General features: G+C 36.9%; 1 protein-coding gene across 6 annotated transcripts in view; it reads left to right on the forward strand.

The window, feature by feature from the left end:
* HIVEP1 (HIVEP zinc finger 1) overlaps nucleotides 1-24,300 on the forward strand; it is a 179,780-nt gene that overhangs the window by 78,887 nt on the left and 76,593 nt on the right. For all 6 annotated transcript variants that reach the window (XM_064280710.1, XM_064280734.1, XM_064280715.1 and 3 more), the window contains one exon: nucleotides 5,222-5,275. In XM_064280710.1, the coding sequence (XP_064136780.1) occupies nucleotides 5,222-5,275 (54 nt within the window). The remainder of the gene's footprint in view (nucleotides 1-5,221; nucleotides 5,276-24,300) is intronic.

Genomic DNA, 24,300 nt, shown 5'->3' on the forward strand with positions numbered 1-24,300 from the left:
CTTGCGGAGAGGCCGGGGGGTTTGAGCTGCCAACCCTTTGGTTAGTAGCCAAGTGCTTAACCACTGCACCAACGGGGCTCCTTTGTATGTGTGTCTACTCTAGCAGTTAACAGTAAGAGTAAGGGCATTTGTACTGCTGTATAATGAGGGGACGTGGGAGTTACGCTTTATTCAGTAGTATAAATAGTACAGTCACATATGGTGATTTTTTTCAATCAGATGGTATCTCTTTCAGTAAATAGAGGTGCCTTTTGCAGTCCATTAGGATCTATTTCATAAATTTTACTGCATGAGTTTCCAGTGTGTGTTTTTAGAGCTAAGTCAGTGGGGAGAGTATCTGGATGTTAGAGCAAAAGCTACACGTATGATGCCCATCACATCAGCAATAGAGAAAGGTGAGCTGATAGAATTTAGGTGAGAATAATTTAGATCTTTTACAGATTGAACAAAGTAACAGTGGATTCCAGTTTCAAATGCTTTCAGTGTACTGATACAGTTCCCCAAATGTTGGGCTAATCTATAATGTTACGGATGATACAAAGCTAGATTCTTAAGTGAGATCACCGAATACCAACTTTCAATTTGTGTGTAGGTGTTTTTGTTTTCCTCATTTTCAGAACATACCAGTGATTCTCTGTGTCACCTGCCAGGTTAGTGCCAACATTTAAATGTATAGTATCAGCACATCACTCAGGCCCCTCTTATTGTCATTATTATTGATCATGAGATGTGTAGCTGTGAGAAGCAGGGCCTACATACAAGGTTTGGTGGTGGTTCAGAGAAGAGGGTGGTAGGCTCTGAGGATGTTGGGAAAAAAAGGTTTCCTCCAGGAGGCAACAAAGAGAAGAGCTGGGCTGGGAAAAGAAAGTAGCTGCTGTGAAGTCATGGGGGACTGATAGGGCCTGTACTGATGTGTGGCTGAGGCTGAAGAGAAAAGGGGTGTGTGTGTGTGTGTGTGTGTGACGGGGGTAGCTGAATCACAGAGAACTTATTGTTAAGTATGGAGAGGAATTGGGCATTTATATTTACCTTCGAGCTGATAATAAAATGAGTGTTTAAAACATGCTGTCAACTCTAAGCCCCTTCAGGAGAGCTAGTCTGTTTTCTTTGTACCTCTGATTCTTCTCATTGTGCTTGACAGGGTATGCGTTCAATATAATCAAAACACACAGCATTTCCTGAAGCAAATTTTAACAGTTTAGTGGGTTGATTCCCAAGGCTGTGGTGCACTGGATCCCAAGGTTTATGAGGACTGCCATTGAAACATTTGAGATGGCAAGGGAGGGCCCTGCTCCCTTGGTGAAAAATGGGTCAAAGAAAGCAGGAACTTACTATGAACCCTTATTTTGAAGTCGCTTTATTTTTCTAAGTGATTTGTTTTTAATTATGTATCGTCCTTCCAAGAAAACTTGTTTAAGGGCTCTAGGATTTTTTTTTTGCTCAGTGGTTTCAGATTACATTTCACAAATAAAGGGGCATTTTACTTATAATAATTATGGATGAATGAAAATAAAATATTTCTGCATTGTTTTCTTGTACAATGTTATTAAGGTATGTAAGGCATTATTCAGGATTGTTAAAAATGACTTTTTCCATTGCTGGTGGATTTTGACTGAGTTTTATTTTCACACACACGCACAAAAGGCACTATTTCCAAATACCAGAAACAGTTGTTGTGAAGTGGCCTCAAGTGTACTGTGACAACACGCTTGGTATATAGTGCTTGACCAGGATTGTAGCAAAGCGTGCTGAACTGGTGATGTTCCACTTTTCCTCTAAATCTTTTGTTCTTAGCCTTTATCATTAACACACAGCCAGTTTCTGCATCTTACAGGAGAAGAAAGAAAAACCTGACAAGGTGTAAATTCTTACCAGTTACAGAACGAAAGTAGAATTTGTACTGCTGGAATCCCCTCTCCTAGCCTCTTGCTCTTTTGCCCCTGGCCCCTTGGGATCTCAGGGAAGATCATGGGTCCATTCATGTGTGGCTGGGGATCTTCTCCAGGTGAAAGTCCTGTGAGTATGGTTAGTAAAAATTGAACTATCTCATCTAAGAACTCATTACAATAAGAACTCGTTTCTTTAGAGGGACGGACATGCTGTGTACGTCCATTTTGTGTCTATTTTTACTTTTCAACAAGAGTGACAGAACACCTGCTATTTCTGAGCAGGTAGTTCCTTGTGAAATTGTTGCTCCGCATGACAGTGAGGGGAGAGCACGAGGAGGGCGGGTATTCTGAGATTCTGATTCCTCATCCCACCCACCCCACCTTGAAGGCTTTATAATATGAGAGATGCCCTTGCTGGGAAGGGTTGTCCTTTGTAAAGGTGTGGTAGAAGGAACTGCTCCTTAATACCTGTGAGTTTCAAGCTGCAGCTTTACAACCCAGCAGTGGATGGTGAAGCCATCGTAGTTGGCCAAGGGCCAAAGGAAGGGATGGAAAATAGAATGTAGATAAGTTTATTTCTGCATTTTGTGTGTACGTAATATATATGGACATGTGTGATAGGCTGCAATGTAAAAATATATTTCTTTCCTGAGTCATAGTGAAAAAATAGTATTGCCTTAAATATCAGCAAATCATCTTGCCTGAGCCAATTAAGAGCATATAATAAATGACTACTTTTTGTGATTTTGGAGAGTCTCTTTAATTAAAAGCAGTTCATATTTTACCGGGAGAATTCTAAAACACAGATTAAATATGAACAGAAATTTTTATCAAAATTGACTGAAGCAGAAGCTTTTAATAATGGTTGTTACAGGCTCTCTAATTGATGATTGTATTTACCTGTGAACTGGAGTGCTGAGTGAAAGCATTTAAGTAGATGCCTATACCGTCATAGATGTTCTAAATCAGTAGTTTAGATCTATAAACTGTTATCATCAAGAGAAAAAGGTAACTTAATGAAAAGTTTTAAAAACAAAAACTATTATTTTGTGAGTAAATATTAGACTGAAGTGATATTTATAAGTATTTGTTATGTTAAAGTGCACACAGAAGGTGGCCAGTCACAGTGCACTAAGTAGCACCTGTTCTTTGATAAGTATTCGTTCAGTATATTGTTACAAAGTTTTTTGTTGCTTTGAGCCACAATTGATTCTATTAATAAAAAAGCGTGTTTTTTATTATCTAATGCCAAATTATGTGTGTGGGTAAACTCCCTAAAGCAGTCATTAACACTGTGAATATATATATTACATATGCATATATATTATTTATGATTCTTAAGTTTGGACAAACTGCTGGCATAGAAAAAATAGTGCTTTGATAATAATAAAGCTTTTTTTATGTTTCACAAGGACTTTATACTTAAATTACATGATTTATTTACAGTTTAAATATCTGCAGTCCTTTGTGTATTCTACAAAAAAAGTGACCCTTGGCCTTTTGTTATTTATATTAATATAGATTGTATTCAGTATTTGATATTTGTCTCTTTGAAGTAAAATTACTGCTGACGGCAGGGTCTGGTGGCTGCATTACCATTTTATTGTTCAGGACTATTTTCAATTTCATTCATCATTTCCTGAGAAATAACTACAGTTTGCAAAGAAGAAAATTGCATTACTTCCAAAGGTTGCCGCTGCTTCTCCCACATCTTATTTCGCATCTGATGGTTAACAGGCAGCAAATAGAACATTTCTGTGGGGGCTGCATTTGCCAGGCCTAACATTAGCTATCCTTGGCAGTTGCTGAGACGTGGTGTCTAAGATTTCAAACTAGGTTGTTTCCTTTGTGCCGCGGCTCCCACTCTGCTTGGTTTGGCAGGTCGTCTGGATCAATATGCCACTGAAGGACGTTTGATCGGCAAATTGATAGTTCTCTGAATTTCTAGCTTTGATGGCACAGCTGATGGGGAAGTAGGCAGATAGACCAGAGCCTGAGGGCCCTGACGTGCCTTTTATTGATTTGGCACAGGATGTCGTGTTGGAGGTCCCATTTTCCATGGCCTGTAATGGTAGATGTAGCATTGCAGACAGTTGCTGCAGCTGATGGCATGTGCCACAATGCAAAGGCTGATCCTCTCTATGGCTGAAGTGACAGTATATTGAAAACACTTCTATCCAAATTCTGTTTTTGTGGAATACGTAAAATGTTATATAATTATCGTACTGTATTCAGTTCAAAAAAAAAAAATTTTTTTTTTTAATTCAGTTCAATACAAAATAGTACCCTGGGAATTTTGCAGCTTTTCCCATTATAATAAGCACGTAGATTAATGTATTAAATTCGGAATTAGTTGCTGTCTTAGTCATCAATTATGTGTTTCCTTTTAAGATTCTAGTTAAATTTTACCAAAGCAGAACGTGCATATTTATAAAATCCAGGTGCGCTGAAATCCTAAGATTATAGAACAGGAGTCTTGGGGTCCACACTTGCCCCCCTCCCCCATCGGCTCCTGAGCAGCACTTTCAACACTTGTTAGTTGTTGCTGCTGGGCTGCACCTTCGTATTTCAGCACTGTGCGTGTGTGGCAGTCCTGCGTTAATACTTCCGTATACCAAAAACCAAACGCAACCTGTTGCTGTCGAGTCGATTCCGACTCATAGCGACTCTATAGCACAGAGTAGAACCGCCCCATAGAGCTTCCAAGGAGCACCTGGTGTATTTGAACTGCCTGTACCCTTTTGGTTAGCAGCTGTAGACTTAACCACTATACCGTCAGGGCTTCCAATCACCCGGGTTATAGTAGCTCTTTAATTCAGTGTTGTGCCCTCATGCTTCACAGACTGTTATCATGCTATTGCTCAGGTCATCATTTCCTTTCGTTTTGCATCCTTTGTTTTCTTTCTGTCGTGGTTGTCTTAGTTCTTAGGCCATCTTTGAACTTCACTTAGTTTTGTTGTTTACAAGCTAGTAGCCATTTGTTTTAACTCTATAGGAGAATCCCTTCTGGGCACTTGATATGTCTTCATAAAGAAAGTATTATTTTAAGATACTTTCATCAGTCAACTAAACGTTTTTTGGCTATTTAAAATGTACTGATTATTTGTATTATGGAAACCTTAAATATTTGAAGTCCTGTGACTAATGATTATAAAGATAATTTTAAAAGGATATATATCATTAACAGTTCACACACATTTGTTTCATAAATAATTCATTCAAAATATTTTTTGCTATGTGTCAAACACTGCACATAAGTAGTCTATTTGCTTTAATATGTTCTTATTTGTCTATAGTGAAATGATTTATAAAATTTCCTTTGTTTTTCTTAGACAAAATTGAAGAAGCACAGAAAGAACTGAATGGGGCAGAAGTTTCAAAAAAAGGTAAACTAAAATCAATCCCAATTAATTCCTGCAGAAATCTTGATACACATACGTTATTAATTAGAGCGTTACTAAACCAGTCAGTATCACCATATCACAAAACTAAAAATCACCTTAAACGAATTGATATTTAAACAGTTGTGGACTTTGCTTTATGAAATGTTTTAACTATGTATCACATTTTTTAAATTGCTTCCCACATATTTATATATTGCTAGTAGGAGTATGAAAGATTGCTGCAGTTCTCTTAAGAGCCATGTTTGTAGTACCATCCGGTAACAATAAAAGCTCCATGTAAAGAAGACAAATGGGTTTGGGTTCACGTGTGTGTGTCCATATGTGTATGTATGTGGTACGGTATTTTTGCAGTGACAAAAACCTGAAAACAACTAAAACAACCTGAATACCAACCAGTAGGAGAAAAGTTGGACAAATTATACTACGTTCATATTTTGGAATATTATGCAGCTACAAAAAAAAAAACTTAATTCTGTATCAAGTTATTATTAATTGGCAAAAATGAAATTGCAGCATAGCTTATAAAATATCCTTTTTGTTGTTAAATAACAAAGCCACACACACCACACATACAAGTATAAATTTATATGGGTTTGGACAAAATTTGAAAGAATTTATACACAAATGTGTTTGCAGTGCTAGGAGAAGGATGAGGTTGAGATAGTTACCTTTTTCTCATGTCTTTATGCTGTTTCACTGGCTAAAATGGATGTGTTTGTATTAAAAATAAATACTTTAAAGGAAAAGAATGGTTTTCATCATAGAAAGCATATTGATTATTTTTCCAGGTGATATAAAAAAAGCATTAGATGTATAACAGCACATAAGGGCAGGAAAGATAGCGAGTCTGATAGTGTTCTAACACTTTGTGTTAACGAGTAAAATTAATTTTCCTTTTAATTCTGTGAGAAAATAGTTAAAGTTTTCTTTATGGCATTTATCTTTATCATTTCTTTTTCAATGTTACATCTTCTAATTACAGTGCAAAGTTTTGGCAGAGTAATTGAACCAAGTAGGATTCTGATTGAAAGGTATACATACCAAAGACCTGTGGCCGTCGAGTCGATTCCAACTCATACTGACCCTATAGGACAGAGTAGAACTGCCCCATAGTATATCCAAGGAGCACCTGGTGGATTCGAACTGCCGACCTTTTGGTTAGTAGCTGCAGCACTTAACCACTGTGCCGCCAGGGTTTCCGAAGGTATATATACATATCTTTTTATGAAAGGAACTGATTTCTTGCTATCCATGTTCTTCATTCCCTGGACCTGCCTGTGAAGACTCCAGGGTCCTTTGGGGTTGGTCTAAATAGCTATGCTGTGGTATACAGCTCCTCTAAAGTGTCTTCCTTCCCCCCGCCCATGAGAACTCTGCAAGATCTATTTTACACGTGACCCTTTAATGATACTCTTGTAGAAAAGCAAAGTTGAGAGAGAAGGAGAAAATGAGAGAGAGAGAGTAGAGGAGTTTCCGCAGACATGTTTCCCTTTGGAAGGTTGTCTGAAGATCCCTACCCCAGGTTGCTGTAGGCATAAAGCATCTCAGACACTCAGGCTCTAGGAGGCCTGACTTTGTAAACTTCATTTGTCATCGTCAGCCTTTTTCAGAACTAGTAATGGTTTAGAGCTGCTTCAGGTAGCAAAATAAAATTGTGTTTGTCTTCCTTTTCCTTCTTTCTTACCTCTATGGAAAAGAGTTTAAAGAACAGTGAATTAAATGCCTGATACGAAAGAGGAAATGAAACAAAGGTTCTAGAAAAAGAAATTGGATAATGAGGTTGAGAATAATTGAGTGGGCTACATTTGGCAGGCTGCACTTATTGAAGACTGAGGATGAATACCAAGTAAGCATTCTTCTGTGCAGTTACTGCTCAGAATTACTACTTGCTTTTCATTTTTACACCCAAATTCTGGGCAAATTAAAAAGAAAGTAGTTCCCTTCTCAAATACGGTAAGGAATAATATCAGTTCCTTTCTAAAACATGAGATAAAATCTTTGACTAATAGAGGTGTTGCGATTTCTCACATCTTTTCTTGCTGAGTTGTGTGTTTTATTAAAAGAAATTCATTTCTTCCTTCCAGGAGTATACTTCCTTTCAAGATACAGAGTCATTTGTTGTTTTTATTGGTTACCATGAGTCATATATGAGAGATTACTCTTTCACTTTTTTGCCTGACCTGCTTTTGGTTTTTCCCCCGTGAAAATTTGACCAAACCTGGCTTTTTTTCTATTGTGCTAAAGGTTCAAAGACTTTGTCTACACTGAGATTCTGTGGTCCTTAACTTATTTTAGGTTCTTTCTACTCCCTCTGTCCTGTTTCTTTTTTTTTTTTTTAATTATTAGGACAAGTAACTAATTTATTTTCAGAAACATCTAGCATAATGGCAGGCTCTTTAAAAAAAAATACTGCTCATTGATGGATTAAAAAAGACATCTTTCCTGTTTTCTGACATTTTAAGGAACAGTTAATCTGTTTAGCGTTAATATAAAAAAAATAAACCAATGCTGTCGAGCCGCTTCCGACTCATAGCGACCCTATAGGTGTTAACATAAAAAAAAAAACATAGAGGCATAAAAATTGACTTTTCCCATCAGACCAATAGCATAAAGAAGTGCATTAAATTATGTTAATTTTCATATTCTTTCTCTCTGCTTATGAATTACAATCAGATAACTTTAATTTGATTTATTTTGATTTTAATCAATTCAGGGATAAATACAGCATGTAGCATTTGCAGAATTTTCTTTAACGTCATTGTCTTAACATGCATTGTGTTTGACACTGTTTCTGACATTATTGAGGGAGATGTAAATAAAATTAATCATCACTGTCACAGGTATCGTATAAACTGGGCAGAAATAAATAGATCAGTTAATGAGAACTTTTGCAGACTCTCTTGAATAAGCTTTAATTTTAATGTTTAACATTTTTATTATATAATATTTGACATATTATTAATATATATAACAGATTATGAAGCATAAGAATTACGTGATAATCTTTGATTGCAACACCCAATTCAAGAGCTAGAACATTTCCGATACTGTTTTATCTACCCAAATGCTGGCCTCTATTTCATCCCAGTACCTCCTCCACCGAGGTATTGCCCTTGATTTTGCGTTCTTCATTGCATTGCTTAAAAAAATAATTATATAAGTGTTTATCTTCAAATAATATACTTCTTTGTTTTGCCTGATTTTGAGCTTTAAAAAATGAGTTATGTTATTGTCTTCTGCAGCTTTTTTTACTCAGCGTTATCTTTTTTTTTTTTTAATTGAACTTTAGATGAAGGTTACAGGACAAACTAATTTCTCATCAAACAGTACAACGTGTACGACGTTGGTTAGCAACCCCAAGACATGTCAGCACTCTCCCTTCTCAACTCTGGGTTCTCTGTTACCAGCTTTCCTGTTCCCTCCTACTTTCCAGTCCCCAGCCACAGGGCTGGTGCGACCCTTTAGTCTTACTTTGTTCCATGGGTCTGTTCAGTCTTTGGCTGAAGGGTGAACCTCAGGAATGGCCTCATTACTGAGCTGAAAGCGTGTCTGGGGTTCATACTCTCAGGGTTTCTACAGTGTTTGTCAGGCCAGGAAGTCTGGTCTTTCTTTTTCAGTTAACATTTTGTCTTACATTTTTCTCCAGCTGTGCCCAGGACCGTCTACTGTGATCCCTGTCAGAGCAGTCAGTGGTGTTAGCTGGGCACCATCTCGTTGTACTGGAATCAGCCTGGTGGAGGCCGTGGTAGATGTGGTCCATTAGTCCTTTGGACTAATCTTTCCCTTGTGTCTTTAGTTTTCTTCGTTCTTCCTTGCTGTGGAAGGGTTGAGACCAGTGGAGTGTCCTAGACGGCCGTTCACAGGGTTTTAAGACCCCAGACACTACTCACCAAAGTAGAATGTAGAACATTTTCTTTTTAAATTCTGTTACGCCAGCTGAGCTAGATGTTTCCTGAGACTATGATCCCACAGCCCTCAGCCCAGCAGTTCGGTCCCTCAGGGAGTTTGGATGTGTCCATGGAGCTACCATGGCCCTGCCTTGTATAGGCTGTGCTGGCTTCCCAAGTATTGTGTACTGTCTTACCCTTCACGATAGTTACTCCTTATCTACTGTCTATTAAGTGTTTTTCCATCCCCACCCCTCCCCACTCTCTTAACCATCAAAGATTGTTTCTTTTTGTATGTAAACCTTTTCATGAGTTTTTACAGTAGTCTCATACAATGTTTGTCCTTTTGTGGTTGACATATTCCACTGAGCATAATGTCCTTCAGATGTATCCACGTTATACTTCACAGATTCATCATTGTGTAGCATTGTGCAATACTCCATTGTGTGTATGTACCACAGTTTGTATATTCATCTGTTGATGGGCGCATGTAGGTTGTTTCCATCTTTTTGCTATCGTGAATAATGCTTCGGTGAACATGGGTGTACATATATCTTTTCATGTGATGACTTTTATTTCTCTAGGATGTATTCCTAGGAGTGGGATTGCTGGATCATATGGTATTTCTATTTCTAGCTTTCTAAGGAAGTACCATATCATTTTCCCAAATGGTTGTATTATTTGGCATTCCCACCAGCAGTGCGTAAGAGTTCTGATCTCCCCGCAGCCTCTCCAAAATTTGTTATTTTCTGTTTTATTGATTTGTGCCATCAGTGCTGGGGTGAGATAGTAGCTCATTGTGATTTTGATTTGCATTTCTCCGATGGCTGGAGATCATGAGCATTTCCTCATGTGTCTGTTTGCTGCTTGAATGTCTTCTTTGGTGAAGTGTCTGTTCATATCCTTTTTCCAATTTTTAATTGGTTTATTCGTCTTTTTCGTTGTAGAGGTGTTGTATTTTCTTATAGATTTTAGAGATTAGACCTTTGTCTGATTTGTAATAGTGAAAAATTTTTTCCCAGTCTGTAGGTTCTCTTTATACTTTTCTGGTGAAGTCTTTTGATGAGCATTAGTGTTTAATTTTTAGAAGATCCTGGTTATCTAGCTTATCTTCTGGAGCTTGTGTATTGTTGGTTGTGATTTGTATCCTGTTAATGCAGTGTCTCTAGCATTGATCGTACTTGTTATTCTATGAACATCATAGTTTTTGGCTTTATATTTAGGTCTTTGAGTTAGTTTTTGTGTATGGTGTGAGGTATGGGTACTGTTTTATCTTTTTTGCAGATGGACATCCAGTTTTGCCAACACCATTTGTTAAAAAGACTGTCTTTTCCCCATTTGATGGACTTTGGGCCCTTGTTGAAGATCAGGTGACCACAGGTGGATGGATTTATATCTGGGTTCTCAAGTCTGTTCCATTGGTCAATGTATCTGTTGTTGTACCAGTACCAGGCTGTTTTGACTACTGTAGCTGTATAGTAAGTTCTGAGGTCAGGTGGTGCGAGTCTTCCTACTTTTTTCTTCTTCAGTAGTGCTTTACTTATCTGGGGCCTGTTCTCTTTCCATATAAAGTTAATGATAAGTTTTTCCATCTCTTTAAAGAATGTTGTTGGTATTTGGATTGGTGTTGCATTGTATTTGTAAATGCCTTTGGTAGAATTGTCATTTTCACAATGTTGAATTTCCCTGTCCGTGAGCATAGTATGTATTTCCATTTATGTAGATCTCTTTTGGTTTCTTGCAGTAGTGCTTTGTAGTTTTCTTTGTATAGGTCTTTTACATCCCTGGTTGGATTTATTCCCAATTATTTTATTTTTTTAGGGGCTATTATAAATGGTATTGTTTTTCTGATTTCCTTTTCATCATTCTCTTTATTGGTGTATAGGAATCCAACTGGTATTTGTATGTTTATCTTGTATCTTGCTATTCTCCTGAATCTTTCTATTAGTTCCAGTAGTTTTCTTGTGGAGTCTTTTCGATTTCCTTAGTATCGTATCATTTGCAAATACGGAGAGTTTAACTTCTTCATTACCAATCTGGATGCCCTTTATTTCTGTTTCTTGCCTTATTGGTCTAGCAAAGACTTCCAATACAGTGTTAAATAGGAGTGGTGATAAAGGGCATCCCTGTCTTGTTCCTGTTCTCAAGGGGACTGTTTTCACCCTCTCTCCATTGAGAATGATGTTGGCTGTTGGTTTTGCTTAGATGCCTCTTATTATGTTGAGAAATTTCCCTTCTGTACCTATTGAGAGTTTTTATCAAGAATGGATGTTGTGCTTTCTCAGATGCCTTTTCTTGGTCGAGTGAGATGATCATGTGATTCTTTGCTTTTATTTATGTGGTGGATTACATTGATTCATTTTCTAATGTTGAACCTGGTGTGAATCCTACTCGGTCATGGTGTATTATTTTTTTATATGATGCTGAATTCTATTGGCTAGAATTTTGTTGAGAATTTTTGCATCTATATTCATGAGAGATGGTGGTCTGTAATTTTCTTTTTTTGTGGTGTCTTTGCCTGGTTTTAATATCAGGCTTATGCTGGCTTCATAGAATGAATTTGGAAGTATCACTTCCTTTTCTATGTTCTGACATACTTTGAGTAGTACTGGTGTAAGCTCTTCTCTGAATGTCCGGTAGAATTCTCCAGTGAAGTCATCTGGGCCAGGGCTTTTTTTGGTTGGGAGTTTTCTTACTACCTTTTCAATCTCTTTTCTTGCTATGAGTCTGTTCAGATTTTCAATGTTATTTTGTGTTCATTTGGGTAGGTAGTATATCTCTAGAAATTTGTCCATTTCCTCTGGGTTTTCAAATCTGTTGGAGTATAGTTTTTCATAACACTGTTATGACCCTTTTTATTTCAGTTGGGTCTGTTGTAATGTCCCTCATCTCATTTCTTATCTGGGTTATTTGCATTCTCTCCTGTTTTTCTTTTGTCAGTTTGGCCAGTGGTTTGTTGATTTCGTTGATCCTTTCAAAGAACCAACTTTTGGTTTTGTTGATCCTCTCTTTTTTTCTATTCTCTATTTCATTTATTACTGCTCTGATCTTTATTTTTTCCTTTCTTCTGGTGGCCATGGACTTCTTTTGCTGTTTTCTTCTATTTGTTCAGGTTGTGTAACTAATGTTTTGATTTTGTCTTCTTTGTTGATGCATGCATCTAGTGCTATAAATTGACCTCTGAGGACGGCCTTTGCTTTGTCCCAGAGGTTTTGGTATGATATGTTTTCATTCTCATTTGATTCTAGGAACTTTTCGATTCCATCTTTGATTTCTTCTATTACCCAGTGGTTTATAAGCAGGGTGTTATTCAGTTTCCATGTAATTGATTTTTTTCCTTACTCTTCTGTTGTTAATTTCTACTTTTTTGGCATTGTGGTCAGAGAAGATACTTTGTATTATCTCAGTGTTTTCGATTTTGTTGAGGGTTGCTCTGCGGCCTAAAATGTGGTCTGTTCTGGAGAGCGTTCCATGTATGTTGGAAAAGAATGTGTACTTTGCAGCCGTTGCTGGAGGGTTCTGTATATGTCTGTGAGGTCAAGTTGGTTGATTGTGCTCTTTAGCTTGTCTGTATCTTTGTTGACTTTCTTTCTAGATGTTCTGTCCTTTACTGAGAGTGGTGTGTTGAAGTCTCCTACTATTACTGTGGAACTGTCAATTTTTCTGTGCTGTGTTTGTTTTGTGTATTTTCAAGCCATGTCATTGGGTGCGTAGATGTTTATTATTGTTAAGTCTTCATGATGGATTGTCCCTTTAATCATTATATAGTATCTTTCTTTGTTTTTTATGGTGAATTTTTAGAGCCTATCTTATCTGAGATTAATATTGCCAGTCCTGCTCTTTTTTGGTAGTTATTTGCTTGATTTTTTTCTTCCCCATCCTTTGATTTTTAATAAATTTACATCTTCGTTTTTAAGGTGTGTCTCTTGTGGACAGCATATTGATGGATCTTGTTTTTTCATCTATTTTGTCACTGTGTCTCTTTATGGATGCATTTAGGCCATTTACATTTAGCGTAATTATTGATAGGTGTGAGTTTATTGCTGTCATTTTGTAGTGCCTTTTTGTTGTTGTTGTTGTTCTAACATTTTCTTTTTTCTCTTACTCTCCTGTGCTGAGTTTCTTTTGTTTGTGGATTTCTTTGTTTTTGTAGATTTTGTTTTTATTGAGATTTTATGTTTTTCTTCTTTATCTTGATGAGTGGGTTTGTTAACTTTCATTGTGGTTACCTTGAAACTTACCCTTACCTTCCTAGGTTTGAACCAGTCTATTATTACTTGGTATCACCTTGCCTTCCTCTCCATTAGAAAGTTTTAAACCTATACCATTTATTCCCTTTTTTATTGTTCTGACATTGTCAATTACAGATTAGCCTCTCTGGTTCCCTGTTGCAGTTGTTTTGGTTTTGGATAGTCCTTGAGAGTTCATTTCCTAGGTTGGTATCCGGCTGATACAATCTTGGCTCCTAGATTCAGGCTGTGGTCTAATGTTGTTTGTTCTCAGACTGAAGGACTCCCTTTAATAATTCTTATAGGTTTGTTTTGGTTTTTACATATTACTTTAATTTCTGTTTATCTGGAAATGTCCTAATTTCACCATCACACTTGAATGAGAGTTTTACAGGATATATTATTCTTGGTTGGCAGTTTTTTTTCTTTCAAGGTTTTATATATATCATCCCATTGCCTTATTGCCTGCATGGTATTTGCTGAATAATCAGAGCTTAGCCTTATTGTTTCTCCTCTGTATGTGACTTTTTGTTTTTCCTGAGCTGCTCGAAGGATTTTTTTTCTTTGGTTTCAGCGAGTGTGATTGTGATATGCCTTGGTGTTTTTCTTTTGGGATCTATCCTGTATGGGGTTTGTTCACTTTCTTGGATGGTCACCTTTTCATCATTCATGATCTTAGGGAGGTTTTCTGTCAGCAATTCTTCACTGATCTTCTCTGTGTTTTCCGTTTTCTCTCCTTGTGCTGGAACTCTCATCACTCGCAAATGTTTACTTTTGATTGTATCCCTATAATTCTCAGGGTTTCTTCATTTTTCTTCGTTCTTTTTTCTGATTTTTCCTCAAACAGAGTTGTATCCAGGAGTTTGTCTTCAGTTTCGCTGATTCCATCTTCCATTGTTTCAAACCTGCTCCTCAGCCCTTCTATGACACTCTCCATTTCTGAAATCTTATTATCTTGTGGATTTCTAATTGTTGTTTTTGTGTAATTTCTAGTTGAGTTTATTTTGACATTTTGTTCCTGATTACTTTCCTGAATTGTTCCATTTTTTGTTGTATTTTCCATGAGTTTGTCTGCCTTTTCCATAAATTTGTCTATTTTTTCCTCATTTTTGTCTGCTTTTTGCTTTAACTCTTGGATTGCTCTGAATATTAGAGATTTGAATTCCATGTCAGGTAGTTCTAGTGCCTTTTCTTCTACTGGACAGTCATCTGGTGTTTTGTTTGTATGCCTACCTGAACCATCCTGTCCTGTTTTTAATGTTTTGGTATTGTCTGCTGTCTTTGGGACATCCAATCGTTATTTTCTTCATTTCTTGATTGTAGATCTGTTTCGTCCTGCTTTTTCGTTTTATTTGGTCATATCTGAGCAGATGGGCTCTGCATTCTTTGTTGTTTGCTCATCTGTAGTCACAATACTTTTCATCTCCTTGTCCAATGGGCAGGGCCAGTCAATCAGCTGTGTTGCAGCAGGGCAGGTCCAGCTGAAGCGGAGGGGCTGGGATGGGTTGTTTGTGGCACATACTAGGGTGAACAAGGGTGGGCAAGGAATCAGTGCTGAGCAGGTTCCAGTAGGCCGTGCCTGTGCTGTTCAGGAGTGTGATGTTGTGATGTATGGAGATAATGGGGCATGGGAAAGGAGAGAGAGGAGAGAGAAACAGAAGCTAAAAACAAGCAAAGAAAGAAAAAAAAAGTGCTAAGGGAGCTTGCCGTTGGAGTGGAGAGAAAAGAAACCAAGAAATGAAGAAAAGGAAAAGGGAAAAAGAAAGAAAGAAAAAAATAACTGGATAAAAATTTGGAAAAGAAAAGGAGTCCCGGAGTCCCACCAGTGGGGCTGGTAAGACTGGGGAAGTGTCTGCCAGGTTGCACATTTTAGCCTGGCTAGAATTTTTTTTTTTTTTTTTTTTAGAGGCTATGAGTCGGAATCGACTTGACGGCACTGGGTTTGGTTTTTGGTTAGAGAGGGTATAGGTGTCACATATCACTGGGTATTCAGGAGACAGGAAAAGAAGGTAAGTGTAGAGACGAGAACTGAGAAATAAGGAAAGACAGAAAGGGAAAAAGAGAGAGAGGAAAAAAAAAAAAAATGCCCCCAGGATCCCACCTGCACGGCTGCGCAGATTGAGGGAGCGGCTCCTAAGCCATGCAGTGCAGCCCAGCTAGAAGGGGCTACCAAGCTGCGAAAAGAAAAAGAAAACAGAACAAAGCAAAACAAGGCCAAAAAAAGCCCCAGGGATCCCACCAGTGTGGTGTCGTGGGTGTCCACGGAGCCAGGTGTTCCAGAGAAGGGAGGGTGAGGTGGTAGGAGGCACAGAAGAAACCAAAGAGACAAAAGAACCACCACCACCAGCTCAGGAGCCTGGCCAGTGTGGGCAGGGCGAATCCAAGCAGCCTGAGGCCAAAGGAATTGCCTTCTGGCCAAGAGACTGCAGCTGGTGGGAAGGAGAGTAGGCTGAACAGGGGAGAAAAAAAGGGAGGGATTAGGAAAGCATATATCGCTCCTTTCTGGGTTCTCTGTCTCCTGGTGGGAACTTCGTGAAGCTGCTTTCCTATACTCCCTGTCTGCTGATCTCAGACGTGGGTGGGACGAATCCAAGCAGCACGGATGCTGAACTTCCCTGCCGGCCGAGCCACCACAGCCAGCCAGCAAGCTCAGAGGCAGAGCAGCGGGGACAAAAAGGGGGTTGGGAAGGCACGTATGGGTGGTTACTGGGTGCTCCGTCTCCTGCTGGCAGTTCTGGGAAGCTGCTTTCCCGTGCTCCCTGTCTGCCAAATCCCCAACAGGAGTCCAAGATGGCGGATCTGTGCTGTGTTAGTATTGGGGCTCTGCGCATGTTTCTCTCCTCGCCGTGTGTCCTCTGTCAGTTTCTTATTCCATTCGGCTCTTGGCTGAGTTCTTTATCTCTTCATTTGGTACTTCAGATTCCAGGAATGATGTTTGTCTCTGTTTCACTTAGTTTTTTGGGTCTTTGCTGTAGAGGGATGGCGTGGTGCTTCTGTCTATGGTGCCATGTTGGCCGGAAGTCCCACTCAGTGTTATCTCTAATGACTTCTGAGATTGATCCATGTTGTTACTTGTAGCTGTTTGTTTTCACGGTTGTAATAATATTCCATTGTGTGAAATGAGTTTTTGGTCCATACTTCCGTTGATGGAACTGAGTTATTTCTACTTTTTTTGCTCTCACAAAAATGCAGTTATGAGTATTCTCATCCTGGTGTACATGCCTGTGTTTTCTAAAGTATATATTTAAAAAAAAAAAAAGGTTGCTGTGAAATCATTTCCAACTCATGGCAATCCCAGGTATGTCAAAGTAGAACTGTGCTCGGTCGGATTTTCAGTGGCTGATTGTTCAGAACAGATTACCAGGCTTTTCTTCTGAGGTGCCTCTGAGTGAACTCGAACCTCCAGCCTTTGGATGAGCAGCCTAGGCATTAACCATTTGTACCACTCAGGGACTCATGAGGCATGCATGCAAGGAATGTGAATGTTTAGCTTTATGAGATATGCTAAGCTCCTTTGCAGAGTGGCTGTATCATGTACACTTCCCACATCAGTGATATTCTGTGGTCTCCGATGCTTGGTATTGTCAGTCTTTTTAATTTTTGACAGTCAAGTAGGTATAAACTAGTATTTTGTTCTGCTGAATTTATGTTTCCTGATTACTAATAATGTCAAACATGTCATCATTTATGTTCTGTCTTCTTTAAATGCTTGTCCACTTTCTTATTGAGCTGTTTGTCTATTTTTTAACATTCAGGGTAACACTTATCTGTTTCGTGTTTAATTTTTGGTTTTTTGGGGTTTAATTTTTCAGTCTGTGCCTTTTCGTAAACGGAAGTTCTCGATTTTAATATTGTAAACCTACTAATATTTTTCTTTCAGATTTTTTTTCCTGATTTTTGTTGATGTTTCGGTTTTTTTGTTTGCTTTTTGCCCTAAGAAATTCTTCCCTACCACAAAGTCTTATGTGTATATTTTTCTTCTAAAAGTTTGTCCTTCACATTTCTGAATAAAAATCTGCTTGAAGTTGATATTTTTAAAAATATACTGTGAATTAGGGTTCCAATTTCTTTTTTCTTCCCAAATGGATGACCATTTGTCACTGTAGCATTTGTTGAGTGAGTTCTCTCTCTATTTTCTTTTATTATTTTCCATATATATACAGGTTTATTTCTGAGCTCTCTTTTCTGTTCCGTTAATCTGTTTGTCAATCCCTTACCAGTATCACAATGTATTAATTATTATACCTTATAGGAGTCCCTGGTTGGCACAGATGGTTAAGCACTGGACTACTGACCAAAAGTTGGTGATTCAAACCTACTCATAGGCACCTTGGAAAACAAACTTGGTGATCTGCTTCCAAAGGGTCACAGCCTTGAAAACCTCATGGAGCACAGTTCTACTCTGCGCACATGGGGTCTCCATGAGTTGGAACTGACTCATTGTCAACTAACAACAACAGCATATGTTGATATAAAATAGTGGGGCAGATTTCCTCAAGTTATTCTTCTGCAGGAGTGACTGGTCTATTTCTAGGTTTCTGCTCATCCATTTAAATTTTATAATTGAAAATCCATTTAAAATTTAAAAACTTGTTGGAATTGCATTATTTGGGATTGCATTGAATGAATTTGGGGCAAACTGACCATCTTCAGTGTTTTCAAGCTTCCTATCATGAAGATGGTATATTTCTGATACTTGGGTTTTCTTTAATGTCATATAAAACTTTCTCTATATGTGTGCATATTTTATTTCTTCAGTTTTTTTTCTGATTTCATTCGTTTTCTCTTGTAAAAAATTTTACTCTGTTGTTAAAAAAAAAAACACAAAAAACCTGTTGCTGTCAAGTTGATTTGACTGTTGTTAGCAAATAGAATGTGGTCTATTTTTGTATATTGATCTTATATCCAGTCAGCTGACTGAATTCTTATTCATTCTGGAAATTTGACTGCACATGCTTTCAGATTTTCTTATAGTCGCATCACCTGGGAGTAATGAATGTTTTGTTTCTTTTTAAATCATTTTTCCTTTTGTTTCTTGTTTTGTTTTACTGAATTAGCTCTAATAAAATGTCAACAGAAAACAGTAGTGCTGGGATCCTTGTCTTGTTCTTGATTTTAAAGGCAGCATTCCTGATATTTCACCACTAAACTGATGTTTACTGCCTTCCTTTGTATGAGGGTCTCTATGAGTCGAAATGAACTCGATGGCAGTGGGTTTGGTTTTGTGAGGGAGAAACGATCTGTTTATTTTTTAATATCTTGATATTATCTTTTAATTTTGATTTGTTGTGTTTTCTTGAAATCGTAAATGACCAGTTTTATCAAATGCATTTTTTTCATATGTAGATACAATCTTAGAATCCTCGTTTTAAAGCTCACTTGCTTTTTTTTGATAAAGCCAATTTCGACATGATGTTTAATCTTTACTGGATTTGGTTTGTTAATATTTTGTGGAAGATTTCTACATCCATGTTGGAGTGATATTGGTCTGTAATTTTATTTTCTTGCAGGTTTCCTTGTCTGATTTTATTTTAAGGATATACTAGCTCAGTAGAATGATCTGAGGATTATCTCCTCCTGTTCCCCGTGGAAGTGTTTGTGTAATATACAATGATAGCTTTATAGGCAAATCTTAGAACATATTTTAATTTAGGGGGTGGAGTGTAGATTTTTAACTGCCAATTCAAAGTATGTAATGATTATGGGACTATTTAGGCTTTCTATTTTCTTTTCAATCAGTTTTGGTAAATTTCAGTTTTTCTTATAATTTATCCATGTCATCTGAGTATTCACATTTATTGGCGAAAAGTCATTCATAGCATTCTGTTACTCCCTTTAATTGCTGCTGGATCTGTACTTATGTCCCCATTTTTTCATTGCTAATGTTGTTCATCTGTGCTTTATTCTCTTTTTCTTTTTGATTAGTCTTGCAAGAGGTTTGTCTGTTTTAATCTTACTGTACCAACACCTAATTTTCTTGATACTCTTATCATCATTTTGTTTATTAAACTTTGCCATTTGTCTCCTCTTTCCTTTCTTTTCCCATTTATTGATATTCAGACGTCTTAAGTTAGAAGCTTGGCTCATTAATTTTTAAGTCTTTATTCTTTTCTAACAGAGCCACTTAAAGCTATTAATTTTCTTCTAAGTATTGATTTAGCTATATCGTGGAGGTTTTTACATTTTCTAGTTTCATTAGTTGCTGTGCTGGTTTCTTCTTTGACCCTCTGTTAGAATTTTTCCCCCACATGGATAGGGATTATATTTAGGGCTTTAAAAACATTTTTTTTTTTTGCTAATTTCTGACTTAATTGCATTATGATAGTAATAGTTTTTATAAAATTGGCTAGGATTTCTACAATTATTTCCTCTCTGTTTCTGAATACTGAATCAAAATTTTCAGGGAATGTTGTACAAAAATAATCCTGGATTTTATGTGAGAAATTTAGAATTCATCACTTTACAGATGAAAAGGCTGAAGTTGACAGGTATTGAACAACCTTACACAACAGTCCCAAGGATGCATATCCAGAAAGTGGCATACTTTCCTAATGTTATTTCACATTGTCATTGGATAAAAGCCATATGTTCTAGGGTTGGTTGAATCTGTAGTAAGTCATTTCTGTTCTAAATTACCTTTTGAATGATAAGATCATGATAGCAATCACCTCTACAAATGTTGAGATGATCCAGGAAAAATTTGTTAGGATTCAGACAATAGGTATAGAAAAAGGTGGGGATATTAGGTTAGCTTGCGGTGTGATTTTTTTGTTATTCTGTCTCAAACAACAGAAACCAGAGATCACCACCGTCATTACTGTTGTTCCCTTACAGCAGCAGTGGTATCCTGTGACATTATATACTCCAGCCATCAGAACATTTTTATTTAAAAAAATAGTTTTTGTTATCTATTTTATCTTGTTTGTCAGGGTAGTAGGTGATAAGCATATATAAGCAACTGTATGTTTTTTATGTGTTAAGGAAAATAGAAAGTAATCCATACAGGTGAAATAACTGAATGATACTAAGCCTTGCTCCAAGGAATCAGTTGACAAGTAGGATTAATGTTAACATAGGTATAATTTGTGCCCTGGAATACTCTTATGATATCTGGGAAGCTTGAAACTCTTATGATATCTGGGAAGCTTGAGGGGAGTTAAATTCCTGTGTAAAACTAGACTGCATAATTTAGAAGTGAGAGTGACAGGCTAACGAGGAGCCGAAAGAAAACTAGCTCATGAACTCTATAATTAGTGTGCAAATAAGAAAGTTCAAGTTTGCTCACCTACTTTCCTAAGGTAGTTTTTATTGAAGATGCTCCTTGTAATAGGAATGAGTTTTCAAGGAGTAAAAAATATGGTGACTCATTTTTTTTCTTTTTTAAATACTGCATATGGTATTAAAAAATTTTTGATTTGGAATGATATTTTTTGTTAATAAAGCAATGGAATTGTCTTCCGTAAAAATTCTACTTATGATAATTAAGAAACTGCAAGAGCATAGTCTTGTAAACTTTGGGTGATAAAAGTCCTTCCTAAGAAAGACTGAACTAGGTAACATAATGGAAAAGTTGGACAGGTTTTTATTAAATTAAAAAGAATAATGTTAGGACAATAAAAGGTAAGATAAAGCTTTAAACAAGTCTTGTAGAAAATATGTGCAATAAAACAAAACTTGGTCATCTTAGTTAAAATGTTATAAATTTAGAAGGGCATTAACTATTTATAAAATGAAAGCTCGCACTTGATGCAGGCCAGAGGGAAGGCTAGAATTAATATTTTAATAAGATGTCTGAACTGTAGAGTATTTCTAAAGGAATGCAGATATATTATTTTAGTATTATGGTAATGCTGACTAGGGTACATTTTTGGCAAATTATGGTACGAGTTTGTAATGTATTTTAATGAGCATGCTTAATGGGTGTTTGTTTTAAATAAAAAATGTTTATAAATTTTCCTCTCAGTTTTAAATGCCCTAAAAAATTATCACATTTTCTTTGTAAAGTTGTTAGTTCATTTATTCATTAAATTTTTATTGTGTTAGCCATTCATTTTAGCCTTGGAAAATAGGAAAGAAAAAGTCTAAACCCTCAAAACCCCACAAGCTTGTGAATAGCTGTAAGGGTTTTACTTTAACCCAGCCCTTGCCCAAATTATTGTAAAATCTGAATCAGTAGAGAAAAAATTCATGAGGTTTTATGTAGGCTGGCAGCAGTGCCTAACAAACCCCCCTTGGGAAAACAATAGATTTTCCACCTCTTAGTAACGAAAATCATCTCCTTTTTCCTTTAATAATATATTACTTAAGTTTTCAAATTTAAAAATTCAGGTCTCATGAAGTGTTCTCTTCTTAAGTAATAGACAATAAGCTTGGGTTACAGAAAGATTAGTATTGTATGTGTTAATTATTTGTACAATGTACTTGAGTTAAAGTTATCATATGTCAACCCTTCTCAATCTTTTGGGATTTAAAAATACCAAATCCCAAGAGATCCTTGCCTTTTCCAATAAAGCTAGACTGTATCAGCTTTATAAAAGATGGTTAGCAGAATGGTAAATAAGCCAAGCAGTTTTAGTACCTTTGTGTAAAATAAATGTCTTTAAATATTCTGTCACCGTGTTTAAAGGCAAAACACTAAAACTTTGCTTCCTATGAAATTGGAGAAGCAAAAACTATTACTGTTCCTTAACAATGGTACCAATTACTATCTGTTGAGCCATTTATTAAATTAGAAATTTAAATAGCTAACATGATTTCAATTTTATGCGATAATAGGAAGTTTTGCATTGCACTGTTACAGCATATTTCATTTACTTCAAAATGTTATTGATTATAAGATGCACAATTATTTTATGCACCATTAAAAAAGAAAAAAGTCACCGCCAATTAAGTTATTACACAGTGCCCTTAAAGTTGATTATAAAGTGTACCCCAAGTTCAGGAAGATTAAAATGTTAAAAAAATTTTATTTTGTCTTAGATTCTATTCAGTGTGCATTTATGTCCACCGCTGCATTTTTGACGAGAGATGAAGTAGTTAAGATGATGATAAGTGGGTTTCAGCTGCTTCGACGACAACCCCTTCAAGGACTGTGACAAAGGACTGGATCTTATTCTATCACTTAATTTTAGGATTCATGGGAGAGTAATAAGGGAAAGAAAACACCCAGGTTTTATAGGTTTAACTCATTCTCTTGGGTTCTTAGATGAGTGATGTCATGGCATATGCCTCGGCGTTGCTGTATAAATCATGTGACAGGTGACTGGAGAGGAAGATGTGTTGCTGTTGATCTGTTCAGGCTCCTCCAGCTTTGCGGCTGTTTCCGCACATGGAGCAGCAGAAGCCACAGCAGGCTCGCATGTGTATTGCCTACACAGAGACTTGTTCATTTTCTCACGTCTCCTCAGATCTCAGGAGGCAGTGGACATGTAATTTACGGGGAGAAAGGATAGAAAGTAAAAGGGAGAAGAGGCAGAGTAAATGGAAGACGGATAAGAATTGGAAGCTGAGAGAGTCTAGAAAAAAAAAAAAACAGCTTTGGTAATAACAAAGTACCATTTCACCAAAATAGTTTTCTTTTGTTACCATTTCACTTTTGAGAGTGTCTTTTGTAAGGTCCTCCTGTATGTAAGTATACCGAATTTTGAAGAATGTGACTGAAAATTTTGCTCTGACCGCCAAGTGTGGGATATAAAATTAACTATTTTCTTCAAGCAAAGTATGGAAGCAGTAAGCGAGATCCTTTGGATGAGTGGGAAAAAAGCAGGAAGAGACTAAACATTTAAATGAAAACAAATGTTATGTGGTAAATATTTATGCATGGTCTGATATTTTGATATTTAATTGGGAGATGGAATTGAGGAGACTGAGTAACAAATCATTTGAGGAGTTCAGTGTATTGCACACGCATGGGAAAGGGGGACTGTTCCAAGTCCCTAGCGTGTTTATTTTGGGAGCCAAACCACCTAGCAGGTACTTAGTCTCTTAGTGCATGTTCAGCAAACCCTTTAATGGCTTTCCATGGTTCTTAAAATGAATACAAGACATTATAACATGGCCCATGAGACTCTCATCTCACCTCACTCCTCCCTCTGCCTCTCATCCCAGGCATAGCCTTTTCCTTATCACTCCTCCAATTCAGTTTTGCCCACTGTCACACCTGCAGCAGCTTCTGATGCATACTGTAGGTTTTTGACATACAATTATTGAGTAAACAAAGATGGATTGGTTGCATGGGTATATAAGTGGAAAAGGATAGATTCCTTCATATAACAGGACTTTTTCAAAAATGTATTGCAAAGAAAATACTATTGCTCTTTTTAATTTCTGAAGTGTGATTAAATATATATATATTTCTCTGGCTGTAACCCAGATTCGTATATCTGAAGTAAATGGTTTCATTATTTCAAATTACCTCTTATAGCAGTGTGTATAAATAGTTTATGTCATACTAACAAAAATACTTGAGTCTTTAAACTTTAATAGAGACTGTGGACAGCTACTACAAATAAACCTTCCCATGATTTGATTGAAACACTAAGACTACAAGTACTCTTGGTGCAGTTGCTTTGCAGTGTAATAATAACATCTTAGTTGATGTGGTGGTATCAGAGGTTGTAATGTTCTGAAGAATTGAGGATTCTGGGTTTATGAAGGTGTAACAACTATAACTCAAGAGCCTTCATGGTGGCACTGTTTATCACATAGATTTCACACCGTTTATCACATACCTTCATGGTAGAACTGTTTATCACATAGCTTTCACAGAGGAAGATTTCTCTTGTTAAATTGGGTTCACTGGTGTGCTGATAGACCAGCTCTACTGGGATATGGAGGGTGGGGAAAGATTTGTAGTATTTGCCAGTGTGGTGTTATTCCCAGCGTAGCCAAT

Source organism: Loxodonta africana, chromosome 1 (assembly GCF_030014295.1).
Source record: "Loxodonta africana isolate mLoxAfr1 chromosome 1, mLoxAfr1.hap2, whole genome shotgun sequence".
NCBI lineage: Eukaryota > Metazoa > Chordata > Mammalia > Proboscidea > Elephantidae > Loxodonta > Loxodonta africana.